The 23,844-nt window shown below is 34.7% G+C and overlaps 1 protein-coding gene across 1 annotated transcript in view; it reads right to left on the bottom strand.

Moving 5' to 3' along the window:
• Positions 1–23,341, bottom strand: part of LOC140141398 (uncharacterized) — a 29,792-nt gene extending 6,451 nt beyond the window's left edge. Inside the window, exons 1-9 of the mRNA XM_072163253.1 lie at positions 23,173–23,341; positions 13,435–13,504; positions 11,273–11,351; positions 9,260–9,348; positions 6,492–6,565; positions 3,135–3,168; positions 2,737–2,815; positions 2,310–2,383; positions 922–954 (exon numbers count right to left, since the gene is read on the bottom strand). Of these exons, the coding sequence (XP_072019354.1) occupies positions 922–954; positions 2,310–2,383; positions 2,737–2,815; positions 3,135–3,168; positions 6,492–6,565; positions 9,260–9,348; positions 11,273–11,351; positions 13,435–13,504; positions 23,173–23,235 (595 nt within the window). The 5' untranslated portion in view covers positions 23,236–23,341. The remainder of the gene's footprint in view (positions 1–921; positions 955–2,309; positions 2,384–2,736; positions 2,816–3,134; positions 3,169–6,491; positions 6,566–9,259; positions 9,349–11,272; positions 11,352–13,434; positions 13,505–23,172) is intronic.
• Between the last annotated feature and the right edge of the window lie 503 nt (positions 23,342–23,844).

Below are 23,844 nucleotides of genomic sequence, written 5' to 3'. Positions count from 1 at the left end.
TATGTGTAATGTTTTTTGGGTCTTTTACCAATATTTATGATTCAAGTAGTCTACATTCAATTTGTTTAACAATGTCACAATGATCAAAACTACGACTACCAAGAACAAAGAAGCAAGTTATCATCCCGGGTTATCATCTACTACATATTCCATTTTCTTTGAAAGACTTTTTGATATAATTTATTGTCAACCTCGAGAAATGTAATCATGTTTATAATTATCATATCAATATCAAGACTGCAATAAATATTAATGTATAATAATTATGTATAATATACTTCATTTATAATATGTAAAATTGCTAAAAATGATTATAATACGGCTTTTAATGTGAAAGCCCCGATTTGGGTTCAAGTTCCTTGGGGGAATTAGTCAAGGTTAAAATTCTATATGTCATTAAAGTAACAGGTGTATTGTCAGTTCTTCTCTGGAGAACTGGCAAGGCGGGGCTTCCTGTTTAAAGTAAACGTGCTACGTGTTAAACTACAGATACAAACCGGCAAAAGGTGAAGAGAGATTTCATAATGTATGGTAATAATAATGGTAACATATTTACTCCTTTGCAGGTTAATGGTTAAGGAACTACATACAGCGAATCGGTACATTGGGCTATTCCAGTTGAAATCCATACACCCCCTATGGAATACATTGCCTTATATTCTACACAGGGAGTGTGAATTTCAAACGGGGTTAGCTGATTTGGTGACTCCATTTCAAATCTACACCCCATGTTGTATGATAGAATAATTCTTTCACATGGGGTGTATTGATTTTAACTGGAATAGCCCAATTTTCATGTTGTTTTTATATGACTGATGTAATTTAATGATCAATACTACATTTGCGTTTGTGTTTAACTTTTATTTCATTCATATTTTAATCAGCTATCTTGTAATGAACCGTACACATATTGTAGCTTACCGTAATGAAACACATCGAGTGGGTGTGGTCCGTCTGAAAAAAGTCAAAAATAACTTGAGAGCCGAGAATTGACTAACAGAAAACAAATCCAAAGCGGCCTGTTCCAGATTAGTGATTAATATGATTAAGGAGCACATTGGCACCAGATTGACAGGGAAAGGAGGGAGTAACAGGACTTCATAGTAGGGTCTTGGAAGCAATCCATATAAGAACTAAAGGGCCCAGACAACAACCTCCCTCCCGCCCAACTTCCAGAGGCGCCACATCATTATCTTTCTGATATCAACATAAACAAGCTTGTTTTGATGTCCATAGTTTTGTTTTAGATGGATATTGCTTCTCCAAACCATCAACTTCAAAATTAAGTTTACTGGACCTCTGTCAGCATTGAGCAATTTGAGATATGGCGGGTTAAAGTTCACGCAGAAGTCAATGAACCTTCCTAGCCATTAGTATATCCCCAAGTATTATACTCTGGGCAGTTAATAGTTACCCAGTTGTATTGTAATGCCAAAGTGGCAGTATTTTTTATTTCGTGTATATGTTTCTGCTCTAATTTTAATGTTGTCCAAATAGATTATTGGCAATGAATATATTTATATATGGGTGTGTTTTAGTCGAAAAATCAACTGTTATATATGTTCATTACCATTAAAGTCAAATCAACTGAATGTTTTAGACAGTGTCGTATAGCTATTCGTTATGGCGCCCAGGGCAAGGATACAAAATGGCGGCGCCCAAACGGAAATGACTAATTGTTAACCCGCAATTTAAACATAGATAGCCATAATAAACCCCATACGACACGAAAACCTACATAGTGCGCCTATTTTATTTTTTTCATGCTGAGTTCTACTTTTCGTCGACCCCCTTTTTAACCATCATCATTTCAGTGGCCCCCTAAATATGGAGACCAGAGCACGTGCCCCACCCCCTCACTACACCCCTGAAAGTTGATGTACTGTGGCAAAACAAAGTGATTCAATCATGAACACAATGAACTTCATAAATAAATATTCACCGCAGGATATCAATTTCATGGATAAGTTTGATTATCCTCTAATAAATGGACATATCTCAACGACGTGAGATGCTTTTTTCATCATATTTCGTCAAACATTTTAAAAAACAATACAGTTTAAATATGAAATGGTAATATTTTTAACCACTGACTACAAATACACTTTAGAATAAAGGTTCACGTTTTTATTGAGACACCCTGTATCTTTATTTCAATTTTAAGGGATGTCCACAACTTCAAATAATATCTGATATTATGCCCAATCAGACTCAAGCTATACCGGGTTTAGTGTGTATGCTTGTATAATATTAAAGGCTGTAAAATTTGATAACACATGATGTGTGTTAAAGAAATGAAAGCAGCTTACTAGGGCAACCGCCGTCCACCACCGCGTGCTCTACCACATCAAACCCGCCATTAATTGCGTGACATACAAGAACACTGTAGAAAACAAAACATAAGGATAATATGTAATACGAAAGTGGTTTGTTCGAGTTTTCCTGATAGTAAGTTTATTTTTGTAGTTTTTATGCTATGTTACTAGTCCATGAGCTAAATAGGGCCTCGATCCATGCACTCGACCCCAGATCACCCTTTAGGGGTATAATTTTGTTCCTCGAACCCTTCTGAGTGGTATTTTACATGTTAACATGGAAACCGTAGGGATGAAATCCTGTGGCGGCCATTTTCTAAATGGCCGCCATTTCAAATTTCAAAGTTGCTCACTCTGGTTAACAAGCACATCAAATTATTCCTCTCATTACAAGGATTCAGAAAAAGTCACTTTCACTTACCATGTACATGTGGTACCACTGCAATCTCTAGGCCAGTCAAACATCTCAAAATCATAGCTACATGGTGGTCTGCGTTGCCCTATTGACAAAGTGATTCAATATTGATGATGCATTTATCTTCACTTTTATCAAAATTTAATATAAGCGTGTCCTAGTACTCCTCCATCTTGGCTATCCACATTATTGCATCAGCCATGGGGACGTTTTGTAGATTGAAGAATATATTTAAAAACAATTCAATCCTCCACCGTCTCTTTCTCTTCCAAAACAATAATAATTTACAACCCAGCTACTAGCGACACGCAAATGTAGTACGACCAGCTAGCATGCTAGTCCACCTTTTGTATGCGAAAATGTGAAAATATGAAAAAATAAATAAATAAAGCCGCCGCAATTACCTGAGCCACCTCCAGCTTGTTTCTCAATAAGATCCTGCAGAAATGTAAACCAAGCGAAAATGCTGATTAAATAACAGAATTATAATCAATATCACGCATCAGCATCATAATCACCATCATAATTTTGATGTCATTTGTTCCCGCCAAAATAGATACAAATTATGTTAATAAGAAAAAATGCGCTATGTCATATGACAAACAAAATGAAATAAGTGTTTTGAGGAGTTTTAGGATTATCTAACGCAGCCGGAAGTTTACAAAACGCATAATATGAGAAATATGGGGGTAATAATGAGTCATCCAGTGAGCTGGGTATGCACTGGAGCTGAAGATTGAGCTATATACATGGAATAATTGTATAATACATTAGGCTGTTGGGAGATTCCTGCATATTCATATTCATTAATAATCATTATCATCATAATAATATGGAAAAAAGCATCAATGGTTTGATTTAGAGTGAACGTAAAGTGCACATGGTCGCGTACATGCACAAGTCTAAGGACGTAAACATAACTAAACAAACGGTTGGAACAACAACAGCAACACAATACGACTAGATATCTACATGTATTATAGAGTACGACGCCAACCTACACTTGGGCCAAAAAAAAGTTGTTTGTTTGTCCTCCACCGCCCGCTCCTCAGATTAAGGCCTGACCAATATTTTTTTTTTTTTTTTTTAATACAATTAAGTAAAATTCAAGTTTTGTTTTCAGATTGAGAGTATCTCTGGACCTAGCTAGAGCTAGATATTAAGATCTTTCATGGTTGAAAGTAAAAAAAGCCCCCAAAAACATTTTGTTTCTTCAATATGCAAAGTTATAACTTGTGTTCATGTCATAGTCTATTATTTGTAGTGACTTCAAAATACATTGGATTTGAAATCATTAAAATTAAAAAGACTATGACATGAACACAAATTATATCTCTAACTGCATATTAAAGAAACGAAATGTTGGTTTTTTTAAAGTCACCATGAATGATTGTAGCATTTAGCTCTAGCTAGGTCCAGGAATACGCCAAATCCGAAAAAAAAATCCGCCCGCCCGCACGTCCTCTTTCAAAGCTGTGGAAGACAAACAAACAGTTATTTTTTGGCCTTATACTATACAGAAAACCACTGATCACATAGCCAAAGACACCTTAAACATTCAGCATCATTCAGGGACGCAGTCCCCTATAGGCGCAATGTTGGTAGTTGTTTTGGGGCCATGTACCCCTAGAAATATCCAAAAGGGGGTTGTAGAAGTAGGGAAGGGTTCAGACTTCACACCAAAAAAGCAAAATGTTAATATGTCAATTATAACAGAAATACGGTTTCAAACAGTCCTACTTTGACACAAGTGCTCGAACTACTTATGACCGGGATTGTAGGTGTCGGACTCGATGGAAAAAAATTGTGCTCTACACTGCCATGTTTATCGTAAAATAATCGTTATTATTTTAATGGTACTACAAAGTACGCAATGACTACAATCGCATGTTCTTCATACCATGAATCATATCATTGGAAATTAAGAATTATAATAGTGTTGCCACAATGTCCATCTTCCGCAAATCTCTCTGCCTTTTCCCACCTATTCCCATAGCTATTAACCTCACCCTTGAAACTTTACAAATCCTGATTTGAAGCTATATGTGTTAGCAAGACATCCCAAATGCCAGCAGAGAATGGGGGGAAACGATCTTCTTTGGAAGGTCAATCTTTGAATTTTCGCGGCAAGGTCGTGCGGTCTTAGGCGAGGGTCAACTGCATGAAGCTACGGGAGAAGCTGGCATAAGAGATGCTCAGTTTGGTCCGCAGCGACAATGTGTTTGTGCCTATAATTTACAGGTAAACGTAGTCGATGGCGTTGTATTATGGGATACCGACGTGGTATTTTGTTCGCATTTGGAGAACGTTTTCACCACTGCTCAGACAAAACAGCTGGAGCAGCAAATTGAACTGAACAATCGCCGGCTGATTTTAGGTTAACCCGACGAGTTTTGAGTATTTCTCAGAGGATGATTGAAGGGACCGGGAGGGTTGATAAGTACAAAGCGCATGACAGGTGTGGTGGGCATTATAGAGTCAGCCATGATTTTTTGAGCTGGGTATGTACTGGAGATGGATATTGATCTACACGGGGTTGTATAACAAATTACGTCGTTGGAATATTCCTTCATATTCATATTCATTAATATTAATTTTCATCATAATATTATGTAACTTAAGCATCAATGGATTTGATTTAGGGTGCCCTGAAGTGCATATGGACGTGTATACATGCGAATGTTTACGGACGTAAACATAACTAAACTAACTAGTAAACACACTATTTATGTTTAAGTTTGAAAATAGCTTTTTAGACCTTTCATCGAAAAAATGCCGACAAAAATAGGTAGAACAACAACAGCAATACAAAACGAGTTGATGTCTAGAGTACTACACCAATCCTCACTTTACAGAAAAGCGCTGCTCACAAATATAACCCATGACACCTTAACCCTAACCATACCCATGGTATGTTTTGCTATCGGAAGTTAACGAACAAACGAAAAAGGAGAGGAGGTGAACAAAGAAGCCACCTGACCCATCACATGCCACGCACAAGATCACCGGCTTGTACCCACGGCGGTTTCGCTGGTCCAGCCAGCGAATCCCTAGGTAGTGACTTAGGCTGATTGCGTCATGGAATCACGTGGAATACATGTATACACATTGCTTTTCATAGTGAGCTTTCGTAAAAAAAAATGTTTCTGTTAGGGTTAATTAAACAGGCCTAAAACTATGAAAAACATGTTAATTAAACATTCAGTATCATTCAGGGACGCGGTCCTCTATAGGAATAGAACCTTCAGATATTGCAGCGAGTCAGATATGATATCCAAGCTTGTTGTCGTGCTCGTTGGACAAGCATTGTGCTCTACACTGCCATCATAAAATGATCGTAATTATTTCAATAGTACAGAGTACACAATGACTACAATCGCATGTTCTTCTTACCATAGTTTGCATACTCTAAATTATTGGAAATTCAATTATAATAGTGCTGCCCTAATGTTTTTATTTCGCAAACCCCTCTTCCCTTTTCACTGAATGTATGTTGGAGGCAGATCTGGTGAAGATGAGCATATTGTGCATTACAATATTGTGTGGGGTTATTACCTGTTACAAGTCCAGCGACACCTCATGCATATTGTTCTGGGCATGAAAACTAGTACTACTGTATTGAAAGTAAACTGCATATAATTTCAATGCATCCAAAGGACCAGAGAAATTAATAAGGTGTCGCTGCAGTTGGAATAGATAATAGAATAGGTTCAATTTCCAATAATGCCCTTTTTTCTGAGGTTATAAGTAGGTTATCGTACCTTGTTTCTCTTGCTATCATTACCACTATCACCACCACTATCACCACCACTATCACCACCACTATCGTCATCATCTGAAAAAGGTGAAGAAGAAGAAGAAGAAGAAGAAGAAGAAGAAGAAGAAGAAGAAGAAGAAGAAGAAGAAGAAGAAGAAGAAGAAGAAGAAGAAAAAAAGAAGAAGAAGAAGAAGAAGAAGAAGAAGAAGAAGAAGAAGAAGAAGAAGAAGAAGAAGAAGAAGAAGAAGAAGAAGAAGAAGAAGAAGAAGAAGAAGAAGAAGAAGGAGAAGAAGAATAATAAGAAGGAGAAGAAGAAGAAGAAGAAGAAGAAGAAGAAGAAGAAGAAGAAGAAGAAGAAGAAGAAGGAAGAAGAGGAAGAAGAAGAAGAAGGAGAATAAGAAGAATAAGAAGGAGAAGAAGAAGAAGAAGAAGAAGAAGAAGAAGAAGAAGAAGAAGAAGAAGAAGAAGAAGAAAAAAAAAGAAGAAGAAGAAGAAGAAGAAAAAGAAGAAGAAGAAGAAGAAGAAGAAGAAGAAGAAGAAGAAGAAGAAGAAGAAGAAGAAGAAGAAGAAGAAGAAGAAGAAGAAGAAGAAGAAGAAGAAGAAGAAGGAGAAGAAGAAGAAGAAGAAGAAGAAGAAGAAGAAGAAGAAGGAGAAGAAGAATAATAAGAAGAAGAAGAAGAAGAATAAGAAGAAGAAGAAGAAGAAGAAGAAGAAGAAGAAGAAGAAGAAGAGGAAGAAGAAGAAGAAGAAGAAGAAGAAGAAGAAGAAGGAGAAGAAGAAGAAGAAGAAGAAGAAGAAGAAGAAGGAGAAGAAGAAGAAAGAAGAAGAAGAAGAAGAAGAAGAAGAAGAAGAAGAAGAAGAAGAAGAAGAAGAAGAAGAGAAGAAGAAGAAGAAGAAGAAGAAGAAGAAGAAGAAGAAGAAGAAGAAGAAGAAGAAGAAGAAGAAGAAGAAGAAGAAGAAGAAGAAGAAGAAGAAGAAGAAGAAGAAAGAAGAAAAAGAAGAAGAAGAAGAAGAAGAAGAAGAAGAAGAAGAAGGAGAAGGAGAAGAAGAAGAAGAAGAAGGGGAAAAAAAGAAGAACAAGAAGAACAAGAACAAGAAGAAGAAGAAGGAGAAGAAGAAGAATATGAAGAAAAAAAAAGAAGAAGAAGAAGAAGAAGAAAAAGAAGAAGAAGAAGAAGAAGAAAAAAAAGAAGAAGAAGAAGAAGAAGAAGAAGAAGAAGGAAAAAGAAGAAGAAGAAAAAAAAAGACGACATTAATATAAATATCTAATAACATAATAAAAAATGATATTTATAATATGTAAAATTGTAAAATAATTATTTAATATACGATTATGTAATGAATACGGATTTCCAAGTAAACATGCTACGTACATGTTAAACTACAGCTACACACCGACAAAAGGTGCAGAGAGTTGTCATAATGTATTCATATCAGTACAAGAAAAACAGTATTTGGCACAAAAATAATTATCTACATTGTATGTTGAGACTAGACACAGTGAGCCGGTTCAACGGACTTTTCCAGTCGAAATCCATACACACCCTATGGAAATTACCTTAATCTTCTACACAGGTAGTGCGAATTTTAAATAAGGTTACCTGAATGGTTGACTCAATTTGAAATATACACACACTGTGTAGAATATTAAGTCTTCCACATGGGGTGTAATGGTTTCAACTGGATTAGTCCAATTTTTACGTTGTTTTTGTTGTTTGAAATGTGTTACATTGAATGTATTTAGCAGCTTTCGAAGACAGGACCATGTTATGTGTATCTTTTTCAAATTGAATATGCATGTTTGTGCGTTGTCTTGTCACTCTGCCTTTGATAAAGATCCTGCTAGGATCGAAAGCCCAGGGCCCTAAAACTTTGAAACTTTACTTAACATGCTATTTTTGTGGATACGCAGTTTACAACAGCTCACCTTTTAACTTTATTCAAATTGACACTACATTTGGACGTCACTATTATAGTTCAGTTTAACAGGGGTCTTTCGTGATGAGGATTTACTAATCTAGTCACTGGTGTGAAATAAACCTTAATCAAAGATCAGCTCCGGGGATCAGCTCCCCGCGTTTTATACTCTGGGCAGTTATCAGTTATCAGTTAAGTTTGTTGTTCATTTCTAAATTTACAAGAAAAAAAACCCAGTTGTATTGCAAGTGACAGTATCATCATTTCGTATGCCGTTTCGTATAATTATATAGTTAATACTCAATACAAAATTTAATTTTGGTGCAAAAATTACCCAATCCAAGTTTCTGCTCTGGTTATCACAAAATGTAATGTTAATAGATTGTTGGCAATGGGTGTGTCTTAGTTGCAAAACCAACTGAAATACATTTCCATTACCATAAAACTTAATTGCTTAAATCAATGTTTATGACTTAAGTTTCTCTATGAACCTCTGATCGCAGAGTAATATTATTAAATCATGAAGACTATGATTTACCTAATACACGGTCATATCTCAGCGACGTGAGATATTAATTTCACCATATTTCGGCAAACATTTTCAAAGGTAACACAAATTAAGAAATTGTAAAATTTCTGATAGTTGACTTCAAATTCTAGGAACAAAGTTAACACTGGGTTTCGTTTTTATTGAGACACCCTGTATCTTTATTTCAACGGTAAGGGATGTCCACAGCTTCAAAAAAATATCTGATATATTGCCCAATCCGGCAGACGGAAGTTAAACCTGGTTGAGTGATAACATTAAATTTGATAACTGTGATAATGTGTGTTGAAGAAATAAAAACAGCTTACCACTGGGGCATGCTCCATCATTTATCGGGTGATATGACTCTTCAAAGTCAGAAACTCCATTTTCAGTAACCTCTGTACATACAACATTACTGGAGAAACCAAAACATACAGGATGTAATAAAAAGGTTATTGGTTCCAGTCCTCATGGTAGTAAATTTATTTTTGTAGTAATGCTATATCTTACGATTTGTTCAAATTGCATTCAATGTATACAAATATATATTAACAAGTTCATTGTTAAAGCCATAATATAATGATTTTCATCAACTTTAATTTTGTTATTCTCTAGCTCTGGCTGGATCAAAATGATTTTTTGATGGTACTATACATCAAAATGCGTTGCTTTTAGGGCGCTAGCGCCTATAATCCTTTTTCAAAAGAAAAAAAAAAAACTTTTTCAAACCACCTAAAAACAGTTGAGGAAGGGGCTGCAAAATTGAATTTTCTTCCCCCGGGGTAGGAGCGGCCACGGTACACCACTGCATACAGGGGGTGAACATAACTGGTACCTTAATTATTTGGCTTACTGTAGTTTAAATGTACTATATGATCTGCTGATTTGTTAGAATTTGCCGTCGTATTTATCAGATATTACCTTTTGAATGAAGCAACGTGATACCGCAACTTTCACTCACAGCACAAAATAATGTGTTCACTGGTTGCAAGATGTACTACAAGAGTGCCAAGCAAAACGGTAATTTCTGTACTTTGCGGTCATATTTTGTTCTTAAATTTGTTCCAACTATATACTGAAATGGAGCTTTGGAAACAAACCTAATACTGGAACTTACTTTTGCAACTTTGCTACGTTGCTATACAGTAAGCCAAAAAAATGTTCACCCCCTGTATATCCTAAACACGGGCAGTCATAATTTGAACCAGCAGCCAATAGTTGCATTATTTAGCTCGAATTTAAAACCTCATTTGTTGAAATTGTTCTGGAAATAAAAACACGATTATCAAAATAACCAAGGAAGATGCCAATTTAAAAGTTGCAGTTATCTGCATTAAATGCCCTATTGATTTGCATACAAAGCGTTCGTGAACAAGAGAACTAGCGCTGCGCTTCCATTGATTAGCACGTTATAACTAGCGTCGTGCTTTCATTGGAACACAAAATGCAACTTTTGATTTTGTTTCTTCATTAGGTTTTAATTTTGACATACTTGTATTTATTTAGGATATACGGGGTGAACACAACTGGTACCTTAATTTGTTGGCTTACTGTATACTGAACTATTATAATAATAGTAGGGTTCTTAACATGTTTAAAACTAATATGCCTACTTATTGATTATTGAACATTTGATTAGGCTAAAAAATAATGCTATGTCTCAAAGCCCATGGCAGTTTCAAAAATGAATGCGGAATGCGGGTTTTTTTAAAGATTTTATTTTTTGTAAAGATTTTTTTAAATTAAGCTTAATTTTGAATTAAGATGTCATTTTTGAATGTTCAAAAGTACACATAAATGTATAGTAGTTCATTTACACATTTGAAGTACAACATCGATTGTTTTATACCTAAACAATGCAAGTATCGAATCAAGTCAATTTTCTTCAAAGTATGTTTCAGAACTTTTTGATTTTACGGCAAAAAAACTATTAAAAAAACTAAAAAAATCTAAAAAAATTATTTGCCGTTTCAGCTGACATGGACGCGCTAAGAAAAAACGAAAGCGCGCTGCGGCTTTGAGATATAGCATTATTTTTTTAGCCTTAAAAAAACAGCTTTCACACCAATTATCGTGTCAAATCACACCATTGTTAGTTATATCGCCAAGCCAGTTTTGTGATCAAATCGTGAAAAGAATGGGTTCCTTAAAAAAAAACGTTCCATTTCTTCATGAATTGTGTTATTATCTTGAGCTAAAATTCGTAATAAACCTGCGATACTTAGATTTAATGAAACCAAAATTTCATGAAATCTCAGCAACAACAATTCATGTAAAATTGGCACATTCGGAGAACAATCATTTTGATATAACCTGAATAGCGTGTCTCTATCACTTACCATGTGCACGGGTTTGATGAATCACAACCTATAGGATAGCCATGTGTACCAACATCGGCAGAAACTTCACACTTTGGGCCTGTTGACAAAATAATGATTCGATATTTTAATGCTGTTTTCAATCTTGTTAAACATGACAAGGAGACTTTTGGAAATTCTTTTGGACAAAACTTTAAATACATCTGATATGACGTCGTTTGCTGATATAAGGGACCGTTCACAAACACTTGTTAGGGGGGCCTGATGCAAAAAGGGGGCCCTGATAAATTTGGACCCTCCTAAGGGGAGGGGGGCTGAAAAAAAATGACCACAAATTTTCCTGGGAAAATTGAGTTTATATGCTTTTTCATGTCCAAAAGGGGGGGCCCTGAAATTTTTGAGGTCTGTGCTGTAAAGGGGGGCCCCGAAAAATATTCGCGATAATTTTTTTCTTGCATCAGCCCCCCCCTTACAAGTGTTTGTGAACGGTCCCTAAGGGGTGTGAAATGACAGGGGCCATATTGTGCCAGTTTTAGCCATTTAGCCTGTAGGCAACTTCTTAATATTAAAACATTGATAAAATCAATGATTCAAGGAAGCCAATAATTATACATCTCGGCATGTTCATGTATATGAATGACACCCCTTATAGCAAGCCTTAGAATTTCAATTATATAACCCATACCGTTTATCTTCTGTTTTGAAATTTAAGGGTACTTGCCATTGAGTTTCATTCAGGGGCGTGTTTGAAAAACGGCACAGCGCATTAGTAAAAAGAATAAAAATACTAAAATTTTCACCGGGGTTCGAACCACTGCCAATTGCACTATGAATGCTAAAGATGCCTATACTGTGCCACGGTGACTGTGGTTAACATTCGGCGATTTTCAAAGATATACATATCAACACGTTTCTAGTGTATTGAAAATCAGAGTTTGGTAGGAATACGGTCATAGAAAGACATATGACTCTACTTGTCTGTTTGTTTTTCATTTAATACAAATTAATTTTGATGAATTGAACTGGTACGACTCTTAGCACTCGTGATAAACGACGATTAATTTAGTAATAATAAAATGAAAACACTGGGTCATTCACGACGTCATTTGTAATTTATGTCAAACCTGGGGAGGTGATCCGTGCTGCATGTATACGTGCGCAATCGATACTCAATGATCCAGACAATAGCGTTTGAATATACCGCCCTGCTTGACACATCTTGTCACTTGCGGGAAGATATACTATAGGCCTACCCTAATAGCTTACAATAGATACCCCACCGTAAATAGCTCTGTTCATTCCCTCGCTGTGCTAGTTTATACGCGTAGCGTACGCACTTTTGAACCATATTTTGTTCAAAAATGATAGGAAGGGACTGTTTTCAGCTAAAATGTTGGTTATCAGCAGATGCTTTATGATACCGGGAAGTGTTGCAGAAAGGTAAGCGTACTCTTTATTTATTCAAAATATCACATATCAATGAATTTAAATTTGAAATCCAAAAAGGAAATGTCAGGTCAAAATTCTCACCTTAGAATTATTGTGAAATAAAATCAAACCAAATTTAGGCTCCGCAAACAACGTCCAATTATTCCCATTGGTGTTTGCTACACGTGCATATAATAAATTATGATTTGGGGCTAATTTGAGAAAAGTTAATGCCTCGAGTTTCAAATACACCGAGTGATGTTTTTGATCAAAAACATCGACAATTCAAGACTCTGTAAAAACAAATCAAGAATTTTCTGGGATAATTGCAACTAAGTATAATGAAAGTTATGATCTAAGCTACCAGATGCATCATTAATTTCCTGACTATGATATTTAGTTGTGGGAAAAGATTACTTTAATGTTTTGGCGGGATTATTTCCCGCCAAAAATTTCAACCAAAAAGAGCATGTAGCCTTAAGTGCAAATACCGCCAAGTCATGCTCCCTCCGACTCGACTTAAACAATGTATCAATTGAATCTTTCATCTTGTCTTTTTTTCCACAAAAAGATTCCACTCCCAATGCCAACGGTATGCTATTATGAGCAACGAGCTTGGCCACTTGCAGAATGCCAGTTTACTTCGCCAATCAATTACGGGTAGGCCTGACTGAAAACATTCATTACATTTACATTTAAAACACACAAATGATACCTAAAAAATAAAAATAAAATAAAAGAAGAACGACAATTACCTGAATCACCTCCACTTCTCGCTAAAAGAAGATCTATCAAAAGGCGCCGCTCTAGATTCTCTCTTTTATCCTGTAGAAATATGAACCAAATGCAAATGCTGATTATATAACATATCTAAAAATAATCATCGCAATCATCATCATCTCCATCTTCAACCACACCAGCAGCAGCAGAATCAGCAACAGCAACAACAACAACTACAACATAGGCGTCTGTGGGAGATTAATCATAATAAGAAAGCCTGATAATCTAGATTATGTTGTTAGAGATATTTTCTCAAACATAAAGGGCTATCTTAAGAACCACTGATTCAATACTATAATTAAAGACAGAGATAAAAACAATTTATCGCGTCTGATGTCACTGTCAATTACGATCCTTGATTGGTTTACACAGGTTAATCAGCGCGTAAAAGGAAGATCGATCTATCTGGTGCTAATCGGAGAAAAGGAATAGCAGCAAATGGCGAAAAATTACGTACTTTTACAAGGCAAAAAGCAGCTTTTCTAGGCATTGCGGACATGGTGCCTTCACCAAAGAAAGTTTCCTACTATAAATACCTAACTTTTGAGATGGTGTGCATGTCGAAAGGTGCAAAATTAACAATAAGGTGCCCGGTTATAAATCCGCGTTCAGCAAGTCATCATCACGACACTTGTAAACAAACCGTGCTCGAATTTGATTGACAGATGACGTCAGATGTGATAAATTGTTTTTATCTCTGTCTTTAATTATAGGCTTGTTTGTACTGATTGTTATGTATTTTCCATGCTGATTCCAAATATGGCCCTTAAAAAGGAACAACTTTTGAAATTTTAACTGGGAAATTTGTAACTTGTCGTCTGCAATCGACACCCACGTGGATAGGATTATATAAACATGTTCGCTCATGTAAATTATGAACGCTTATGTTTATAGATGCATAAAAGAAAACACTTCAGATTTACAGTACTTCATACCAACCTCATAAGGCACAATATTATAGAATTATTGCTGACCGTTACCACTATGACCTAAATCATAACCATTTAAAAACAATTCATGAATTTGTGACTTATATGCGCACACCCTAGACACCCTAAAAATAAACATTCGCAGCCAGTATCAGTTCCCCGAGTTCCGTATGCGTTAATAACAATGGGACAAATGGCATAACACGAGAAGCATGTCAAGCTCACCTGAGTCCAGAGCCTTGCGACTGTTTAGCTTGACTCTTACATCTTAGTAACTCAAACATGGGCAGGTCACAAATAGTAATTATGATAAAAGACACCATTATTATTAATTATTCGGATGTTTCATTCATAGGAAATTCAAAGGAATAAGGTACCAGCTATTTTTAGCCCTGTACTCGTATATCCCAAAAAAGAGACATACAATATCATAGTATTACTACCAGAAACCAATCGCTGCATCATTAAGCTCAGATTTAAGACCTCGTTTGTTGAAATCGGTCACGTAATAAAGACATGATGATTCAAACCGTCAAAGAAGATACAAACCCAAAAGTTGCAGTTTGCTCCATCACATGCTCTATTGATTTTTTTTTCTTTCGTATTTTATTCCCTGTACTTGGGTTTGATGGGGGAAAAACATACAAAATAAACCATCAAACCCTACACACATAAACAAGCAAGATACATACATGTAATCAGTAAAGCACTTTATAATATAAAGGAAACAAACTTTAACTATAGACTGTATTCATAAAATGTAATTACAAATCAAGAGTTTCATAATTCATACAACATACAATGTACATGTACCTTGCAACAAAATAACACAACACATGACAAAAAGCCCAAAAAATAATTTTTTTTAAATGTACAGTTCCTGAATTAATAAAATAAAGGGTTACAGCTCCAAAATCAAATTATCAAAGGCTCCCATTTTTTCGTGTGCTTAGCAAACTTATTATTTCTAATAGCAATAAACCTCTCTGACTTCTCAAAAGTTTTGACCCACGATGTACACACAAAAATGCTCAAAGGCTTTTCCTCGACCCGGCACCTATAAATGTAGCGCTTGGCCAAAAGAATAATTAAATTTTGAAACAATCAAATTCCTCGTTAAGCAAACCAAAACAAACTATTTTGAAAGTAAGGTTTATGAAAAGATGAAGATCATTTTTTATCCAGGAAATAATTTCCTTCCAGAAAAGGTTGGAGAAATTGCAATCCCACATCAGATGTTTAGTGGTTTCAATACTTGTCTTGCAAAAACTGCACAAATTTGTTTCTTTTAATCCTATCTTGTAAAGAAAATTGTTTGTCGCTAAAATATTATGAATAAATATAAATTGAAAATATCTTGTGTATGTGTCGATACTGCTAGTAAAAGCTATAGTATATATCTCATTCCAATTTTCAATAGGTACTGGTACAACAAAATCATTTACCCTGGCATTCCAGTATGCCTGTGATGTGGGGCATGCCTGCTGTCTTAGCTTTTCATATGCAAATTTGCAAACTCTTTGTGTATTCCAAAGTTCAGTCAACAGACAGTCACTTATCTCATTATCATTCATTGAAAAAACCTTGCACTGTGCATTCTGGATGCTCCTAATTATACCATAATACTGAATAAAGTTACACTTCACATTGGGATGCTTTTTTTTAAACCCTCAAAAGTCATAAATTGATTATTTTCAATTAAATCTGATAACAAGTTCACACCATCTAAACTCCAACTACGGTAATAAACACACTTCCGGTTCACCTTAATTTTAGAATTAAACCAAATAACTTTGTTTGTAACATCATATTCTGCACGCAATTTAAACCAGCCTTCCAAAATATTTATTAAAAAATCATTACTTGTGTGACATTTAAAATCAGAAATCTTAGATGGATCGCACTGCCATAACCAGTTACTTGTTCCGGACCCACCAATTTTGTCAAGTTCTCTAGCAAAAAGTAATTTCCACTTGCCATTATTATCTGGGTTCATGAACCTTTTAACCCAAGATATTTTAACTGCCTCTTTAAAAAGAAATATATTAGTCATGTTCAAACCACCATCTTCAATTTTATTATACATTGTTTCTCTTTTAATCTTATCTTGTTTACCATTCCAAATAAATTTAAAAAGTAGTTTCTCAACTCTCTTAAGAAAAGCATCAGGGGGGTTAGGTAACACTGAAAGAAGGTAAGTAAGCTGGGACATTGCAAGCGACTTAATAATGGCAACTTTGCCAATTGGGGTGAGACCCCTTTGTGACCAAATATTCAAAACTGTGTTCATTTTATGCAATTGACTTTCATAGTTTAAATTAAACATCTCTTGTTTATCCAAAGAAATATTCACACCAAGAAATTTTATTGGGCCTTTGGTCCAAGTAAATTTTGTGCCAGGAATCAAGATATCGTCTTCATTCTTTGAAGAACCAATTTTTAAAATGGAAGATTTTGAATAATTAACAACCAAACCGGAAATTTTGCCAAATTTTTGATGGTCTCCACTGAACTCAGAAGGAGTTTTCAGATCCGTCCAAAATTAAGGTAGTATCATCTGCGAATTGGGTTAATTTGACAGAAATAGAATCCTTAACTTCAATCCCTTTTATATTATCATTTTTACGAATGGCAATTGCAAGAATTTCTGCACAAAGAATAAAAACATAACAACTCAAGGGACATCCTTGACGCAGACCACGTGTTAATTCAAAATATGGCGAAACAAAACCCTTATTAATAACACAGCTTTGAATATTTTTATAAAAAAGAGAAATCCATTTTTCAAACTCTCACCAAACCCAAACATGTTAATACATTTTTCAACAAAATTCCACTCCAACTTATCATATGCCTTTTCAAAATCTAAAAATAAGAGTAGGCCTGGAATATTTTTAATATCAGCATAATCAATAATATCTAACACCAGCCTGATATTCTCACCTATGTACCTATTTGCTAAAAAGCCTGCTTGATCATTAGAGATTACAGAAGGAAGTACTTTCTTCAACCTATTTGCAATTGTTTTGGTTGCTATTTTATAGTCTACATTGAGAAGACTAATCGGCCTCCAATTTTTCAACTGATCATGATTTTTACCCTCTTTAGGAATTAATGAGATGACTCCTCTACACTGCTCATCAGTCATACATCCCTTTTCAAAACAGTAATTGAAACAGTTAACGACAATTTGGCCGATGTCATTCCAAAAATACTTAAAGAATTCAATTGAAAACCATCAGAGCCTGGGCTCTTACCATTCTGCATATCATTCAACACTTCAGAACATTCATGCAGAGAAAGAATACCTTCACATAAATTACACTGGTCATCACTGATTTTAGGAATGTCCTCAGGCTGTATTCCCAACTCTAAGATACCTGTATCAATATAGTTTTCATCCTCACACTCTGTCGAGAACAGGTTTGAATAAAATGTTTAATTCATCAAGAATGTTTTTATCATCCATAATAATGGAACCATCATCCAACACAATTTTTTCGACAGATTTCCTCTTAACACGTGATTTTTCAAGATTGAAAAAGAACTTCGAACTTTTCTCACCATATTCAATACAATCTGCTTTACTTCTGACCATTGCACCTTTAACTCTTTCTTCGTAGATGAATTCCAGGTTATGTTTCTTGGTCTCAATTTTATTTCTAAGATCAACACTTGGATTATTAACATATGCATGCTCAAGATCATTTATTTCACCTTCAAGACTTTTTTCAGCTTGATTCATATTTTTGTACTTCTGACTTGCATATTTAATTGTTTCACCTCTAATAACACATTTCATAGTTTCCCATAGAATATCAGGACATGCCTCTGAATTGTTTGAACAAATATCCTTAATTACGTCATGTATCAAATTAGTATACTCAGTGTCCTGTAAGAGGGAGGTGTTAAACTTCCACATTCCTTTACCATGATTGCTTTCGTTACCATATAAAGAAAGCGTAACCAAAGAATGATCTGATCTTAGACCATATGTTGAATCCCAGAATCTTTAACTTTATTCTTTAAACCTGTACTAATCAGGAAAAATCCAATCTACACATGATAGGTGGTTGGTGATTTGATTTCCAAGTAAACATCATCTTACCAGGGTTATTTAAACGCCAGATATCAACCAGATCCCTTTTGGCCATACACTTGTGAATCTCTTCTTGAGATTTAAAATTTGTTTGTTTGCGACCACCTTTCTTATCAAAAGCCACATTTAAAACAAGATTAAAATCACCGGCATAAATTATATTGTCACAAACACTTCTCTGTAAAAAAGCGGCAAGTCTCTATTTGGCCCATAAACAGTGACCAATGTATATATAACATCAAAAAATTTTTAACATCCACAATTATATAACGCCCATCTTGGTCGACAAGTTTTTTTATAATGTCACAGTCATAATTTTCATCAAATAAAATGGCAGTACCTCTGCTATTTGAAGTTCCATGACTCCATATTGATGTGCCTTTCCATTGTGCACTCCACGCATTAACATCAAAACGAGTGCTATGCGTTTCTTGCAAAAAGTAAACATTAAGTTTGTTGTTCTTCAGCCACGAAAACACAGTGGAACGTTTCTTACCATCTCTTAAGCCTTTGGCATTGTATGTACAAAATCTTAGATTAATCATGAAAAAATTCAGAAAATATTTTTAAATAAACATATATCAGGTAACGATTTTAATCTTGAAATTTTTTGGGTTGACAAAAAAACAAAAACACACAGATAAGGATTCTTAAACAGAAGTTTGCAAAACATACCAAACAAAAAACAAATTAATGCAGGCTTAAGATGGTAAAACACCCGCGAAACCACAGTTAACTGTTTGTAAACAAAGTCAAATCCTGTGTTTTCCTAAAGTTTACCTTTCTGCATGCATGCAGTATTTATCCGGATAGTCCGAATCATATTGGAAACAATTACTCAATGTTCTTTGCATTTATCCGCCTTACGGATCCATCTGGTTCTATTACTTTGAGCGACGATGGGTAATTTACAAAGGCCTTTCTAGCTGGATTCTCCTCCAAAAGTTTTCTGCGAAGTTTCCACAACTTGGCACGCTCAATTTGCAGCTTGGGGTGACGTCTTCCGTAATCACAAGTTTACGCTGAGCCTCGCCATCGGGATAAGGATTAGTTTTTAACAGATTAGCAGCCTTAATCACTTTCTGTCTCACAGTAAAGGCGTGGAATGCCACATGAATTGGCCTGGGATTGGCTATGGGGGCCGTAAGATGCGTTGGGGTTCTATGAGCTCTTTCTATATCATTATCATCCAGGTCAAGTTCAAGATGCGTAGCAATAATCGTCTTAATAAGTTCAGCACATTTATTATTATGCTCTATTGATTTATACACAAAGCGTTCTCGAACAAGAGCGCTAATTTTAGCGCCGTTAAAACAATACATCATTATAATGCAACTTTTGATTTCGTTTCTTCCTTGGATTTCAGATCACCGTTTCTTTATTTCCCAACCGATTTCAACAAACGAGAACTAAGTCAGAACTAAAGGATACAGGTATTGGCTGGTTTTAATGTTGACATAATTGTCTCTGATTAGGATATACAGGGACGAACATAACTGGTACCCGTCCCTTGCTGTCTTTATAATGCAAAGGTAAATGAACACTCATATTTGTGGTTATTCTAAACAAAATCCATGGGTATAAATGTAAACAAACCACGGATGTGTATGAAACTTCAAAAAGTTTCAGGCATGTAGCATACAATCAGAATAATGCTAAACATAAAACGCTTCGAACGTTTCAGTACTGCGTGTCACACATTTTCAAGATGCCAGAGGAAGAAACTTGTAGATCCTCACAATATACCACGTTTGCCAAGTTTCTTTTCGAAATACACATTGATTTTATCAATCCCCTTGCAAAAAATGCAAAAATAAAGAACGCACTATCATGACATTGGAAATTGTACGTACCAATCAGTCAATCAATCTTGAATGAGATGCAAATTTCCAAAAGAAAACTTTCTGAATAATCGAACTCGACCGAATTAGAACCACCCCCACAAGCGGTACACTCTCAAGTTAGTGAATAAAAAAACTAAACTTAACACCCATTTGCTCTCAATTGCATAAACTGAGAGCCATAAGCACAATCAATTTTAAGGATAGGCCAACCCTACTATGCAATTTTCTGTTTGTATTGTATTTTAAAATGTAGCTGGAAGACTAGAACATTGAAACTGAAACACGAGCACTAAAAAACTATAAAACACATTTGACATTGACATATTTAAATATAACTGTAATTATAATTCTATATTGAAATATGTATACAACAACTTAAGCCCATGACATTATTTTATCGCAACCGTTTATGGTTGAAAGTAAAGGAAGCCTACACCTAATGAAATAAAGCAACCCGGCAAAGAATCATTTTGAAAAATAAGTGCATCAAATATTGTAGCAAGACTTTGTATTTTAAGGGATCCAAAATGAGCGTTTATTGCGTTTCGACAGTATTTTTTGTGGGACATGAGAGCATCTCAAACCTATCGAATTGCATTCTGAATACGAAGCATGTTTTTCTGATATCAAATAATTTTCATTTTTTAAAATCACAATATAATACAAATTTTATGACAAATTATAAAAATTTGATATTTTTCAAATTTTTGATATATAACAGTCCTCGAAGTAAATTATATAAATCTAATGATATATTCTTAAAGTGTATGTAGCAGGGAGGAAAAGCCGATGGTCAATTGAAAATTTGGACCTTTCATATTGAAGATATGGATTTTTTCCCAAAAGACCTAATTTTTTTTTGGTGTTTTGGGAAAAAATCCATATCTTCAATACGAAAGGTCAAAATTTTCAATTGATCGTCGGCTTTTCATCCCACCTACATACACTTTAAGTATAAATCATCAGATTTATAAAGTTTACTTCAAGTACTGTTAAATATCAAAATATAAATTTTAATGATTTGCCATAAAATGTGTATTAAATTGCGAATTTCAAAAATCAAAATTATTTGATATCAGAATGACATTCTTCGTATTCAGAATGCAATTCGATATGTCTGATGTGCTCTAATGTCCCAAAATAAATACTGTCCAAACGTTCATACCCCAGCCCTTAAAGATGGATAAAAATACTATAACAACATTTTGTATAATGAAGACAGGTCACTAAAGTCAATAAATGATATCAGTACTAAAATAAGCAAACCGCTCCAAAACTTAGAGATTTTAATGAAGATTGTTCAAACGGCTTTAAATATGAGTTGTAATTTTATCCAATAATAAACTGTTCATCCAAACTCTTTGGATATCTGTCGAAGCGATCTTTCAAGCTTTATGGGAAATAAACTTCCCAATTTTTTTTTTTTTTTTTTTCGTTAGCAGAATATTTGGAAAAAACGTGCCGTTTCATGTCAAAGAGGCTGGGCTTATAACTCTAAAGTCGATATTAAGTTATATTTATTCAACAAACATTCTCTTATAGACAAAATGTGAAAAGAAACAATAGTAAGTGTGAAATGTGTAATGTTGAAGACTAATGGAACATTTCTTTGGCGGTTGCAAAACTATTTAAAAAATATGGGTAGAAATAAAGAACGCAATCTTAAAACAAACAGGAAAAATAAATCTCTCTGTAACAGACATCTTGTTTGGATTTTATAAAGAAAGGGAAAAGAAAAAAGCTAATTTATGTATCAGTAAATATAAATATGAAACAAGACAATCAGACAAACAGACAAATAAATAAGCAACTCCAACAAAACAAGACAGACAAACAAACAGAAGAGGCGTCGCTATTATTAGCTCAGATGATGATAAGTTAATCAATAAGACAAGACAAGAAAGGGCATAAATACAGAAGTTAAGTCGAAATACTGCGTAGCACTGGATAAAATATAATGGTCGAAGTGGAGAGATTTTTAGGCGCAGTGCAAAATTGAATACAATTCAAGAGACACGGCGTTTCGGGTGTAAAACCCTTTAACAAGTGTGATGATACCAGGCAAAGCAAAATGCACAAATCAAAAAAGAAACAAACTGGCAATTACATAATACAAGAAACAAAATTGGTGGGGTGAGTAGCTCAGGACAAAAAAGTATAAAAACAAAATGGTTCTTTTTTTACCATGTTTGTAAGTGTGTAGTTCAGAACCATTTTGTTTCAATTTTGTTTCAAATCAGAGAAAGAGTACAATCACACAAAAAATACAAATCAAAATGTGACATAAGCATGATAAATGAGACGAAAACGGTATAACAGGATCACTGGAGATGTTACGAAACCGACGATATTAAATTCAGTGATCCCAGCGAAAGTGTCAAAAAAAGTTGTGCATAAATTGTGTAGTATAAGTTGTGTAGGATGAGTCATTAAAATGCCATTATCTATTTTGGAAATAAAAAAAAATGCAAAATACGATGAAAACAGCAGTATTGACAAAACTGAAGTCACATTCAACTATGGGTAGCTAATTTCTCTACTTTAGTAGAGATATTACAGTTTTTACAGTTATTAACATTCTATTTTGACTTAGCAGGCTATTTTAGCGTATCTATGTTGCAAAGAAAGGGGCCAAAAACTGAATTTTGATGATTTTTACGAATTTATGAATGAGAAACTCGCTGAAATATGGCTTTAAAATGATATGAACTTCATAGGCATACAAAACTTAAACTCAATATAGTTGACTTTGCACCCAAACAATCAAAACATTTTGAAACCGCTAACAAACATATATTCCCAAGGATAGTTTAAAAAAACAATGAATAATATTATTCTTACCAATGCAGCTCCATAGGCTCCGATGGTTAGGCAAGCTAACAGCAAGCATACAAACACACGCATGATGAGTTTGTAGAAAACTTCTTCAACTGGTGTGATATTACAAACTTAAAGTTGTGATGTCTGAACTTGAGAAGAATACCGTCCAAATTGTGAATACCACACTGTGTGACTCGCTTTTATTTGTAAATGAACGGTATGTTCTTGAACACACTAAACTGTGATGTCATTATTCGACCAATCATTGGATCGCGACGATACAACGTTGGTGAATGTTTTCATCAGTGGAGGAACATTATTGGCTAATATAGAAAAACTACGAATGAAAGGCGTGTCATGGGTGCTGTCTGATGTCAGCATAACACCAAATATCAACACAATTTATGTTATTTAATTGAATGTCAGAGGCAAAATGCTGAAATGTCACATGATAATTTTGAGTGCTTGGCTCCGCACCAAATACTAACAAAATTCTTTTTAGTTTTGTGAATATTGTAAACAATGTCATAGATGTCAAGTAATAATGATGAAGTAGGGTAATATTTAGGGTTTTAGAGATGAGAAAGAATTGAGGATTAATATCGGTTATTTGAGATTTAAAAAAAAACCAATAAAATAAGCTCCTGTGTACCTCCCACAAGTGTTAGCTAACTCTAGAAAGGAGGGGGGGGG

This window comes from Amphiura filiformis, chromosome 19 (genome assembly GCF_039555335.1).
Source record: "Amphiura filiformis chromosome 19, Afil_fr2py, whole genome shotgun sequence".
NCBI lineage: Eukaryota > Metazoa > Echinodermata > Ophiuroidea > Amphilepidida > Amphiuridae > Amphiura > Amphiura filiformis.
The sequence above is the reverse complement of the archived record's forward strand: the minus strand, read 5'-3'. Positions and strand labels throughout refer to the sequence as shown.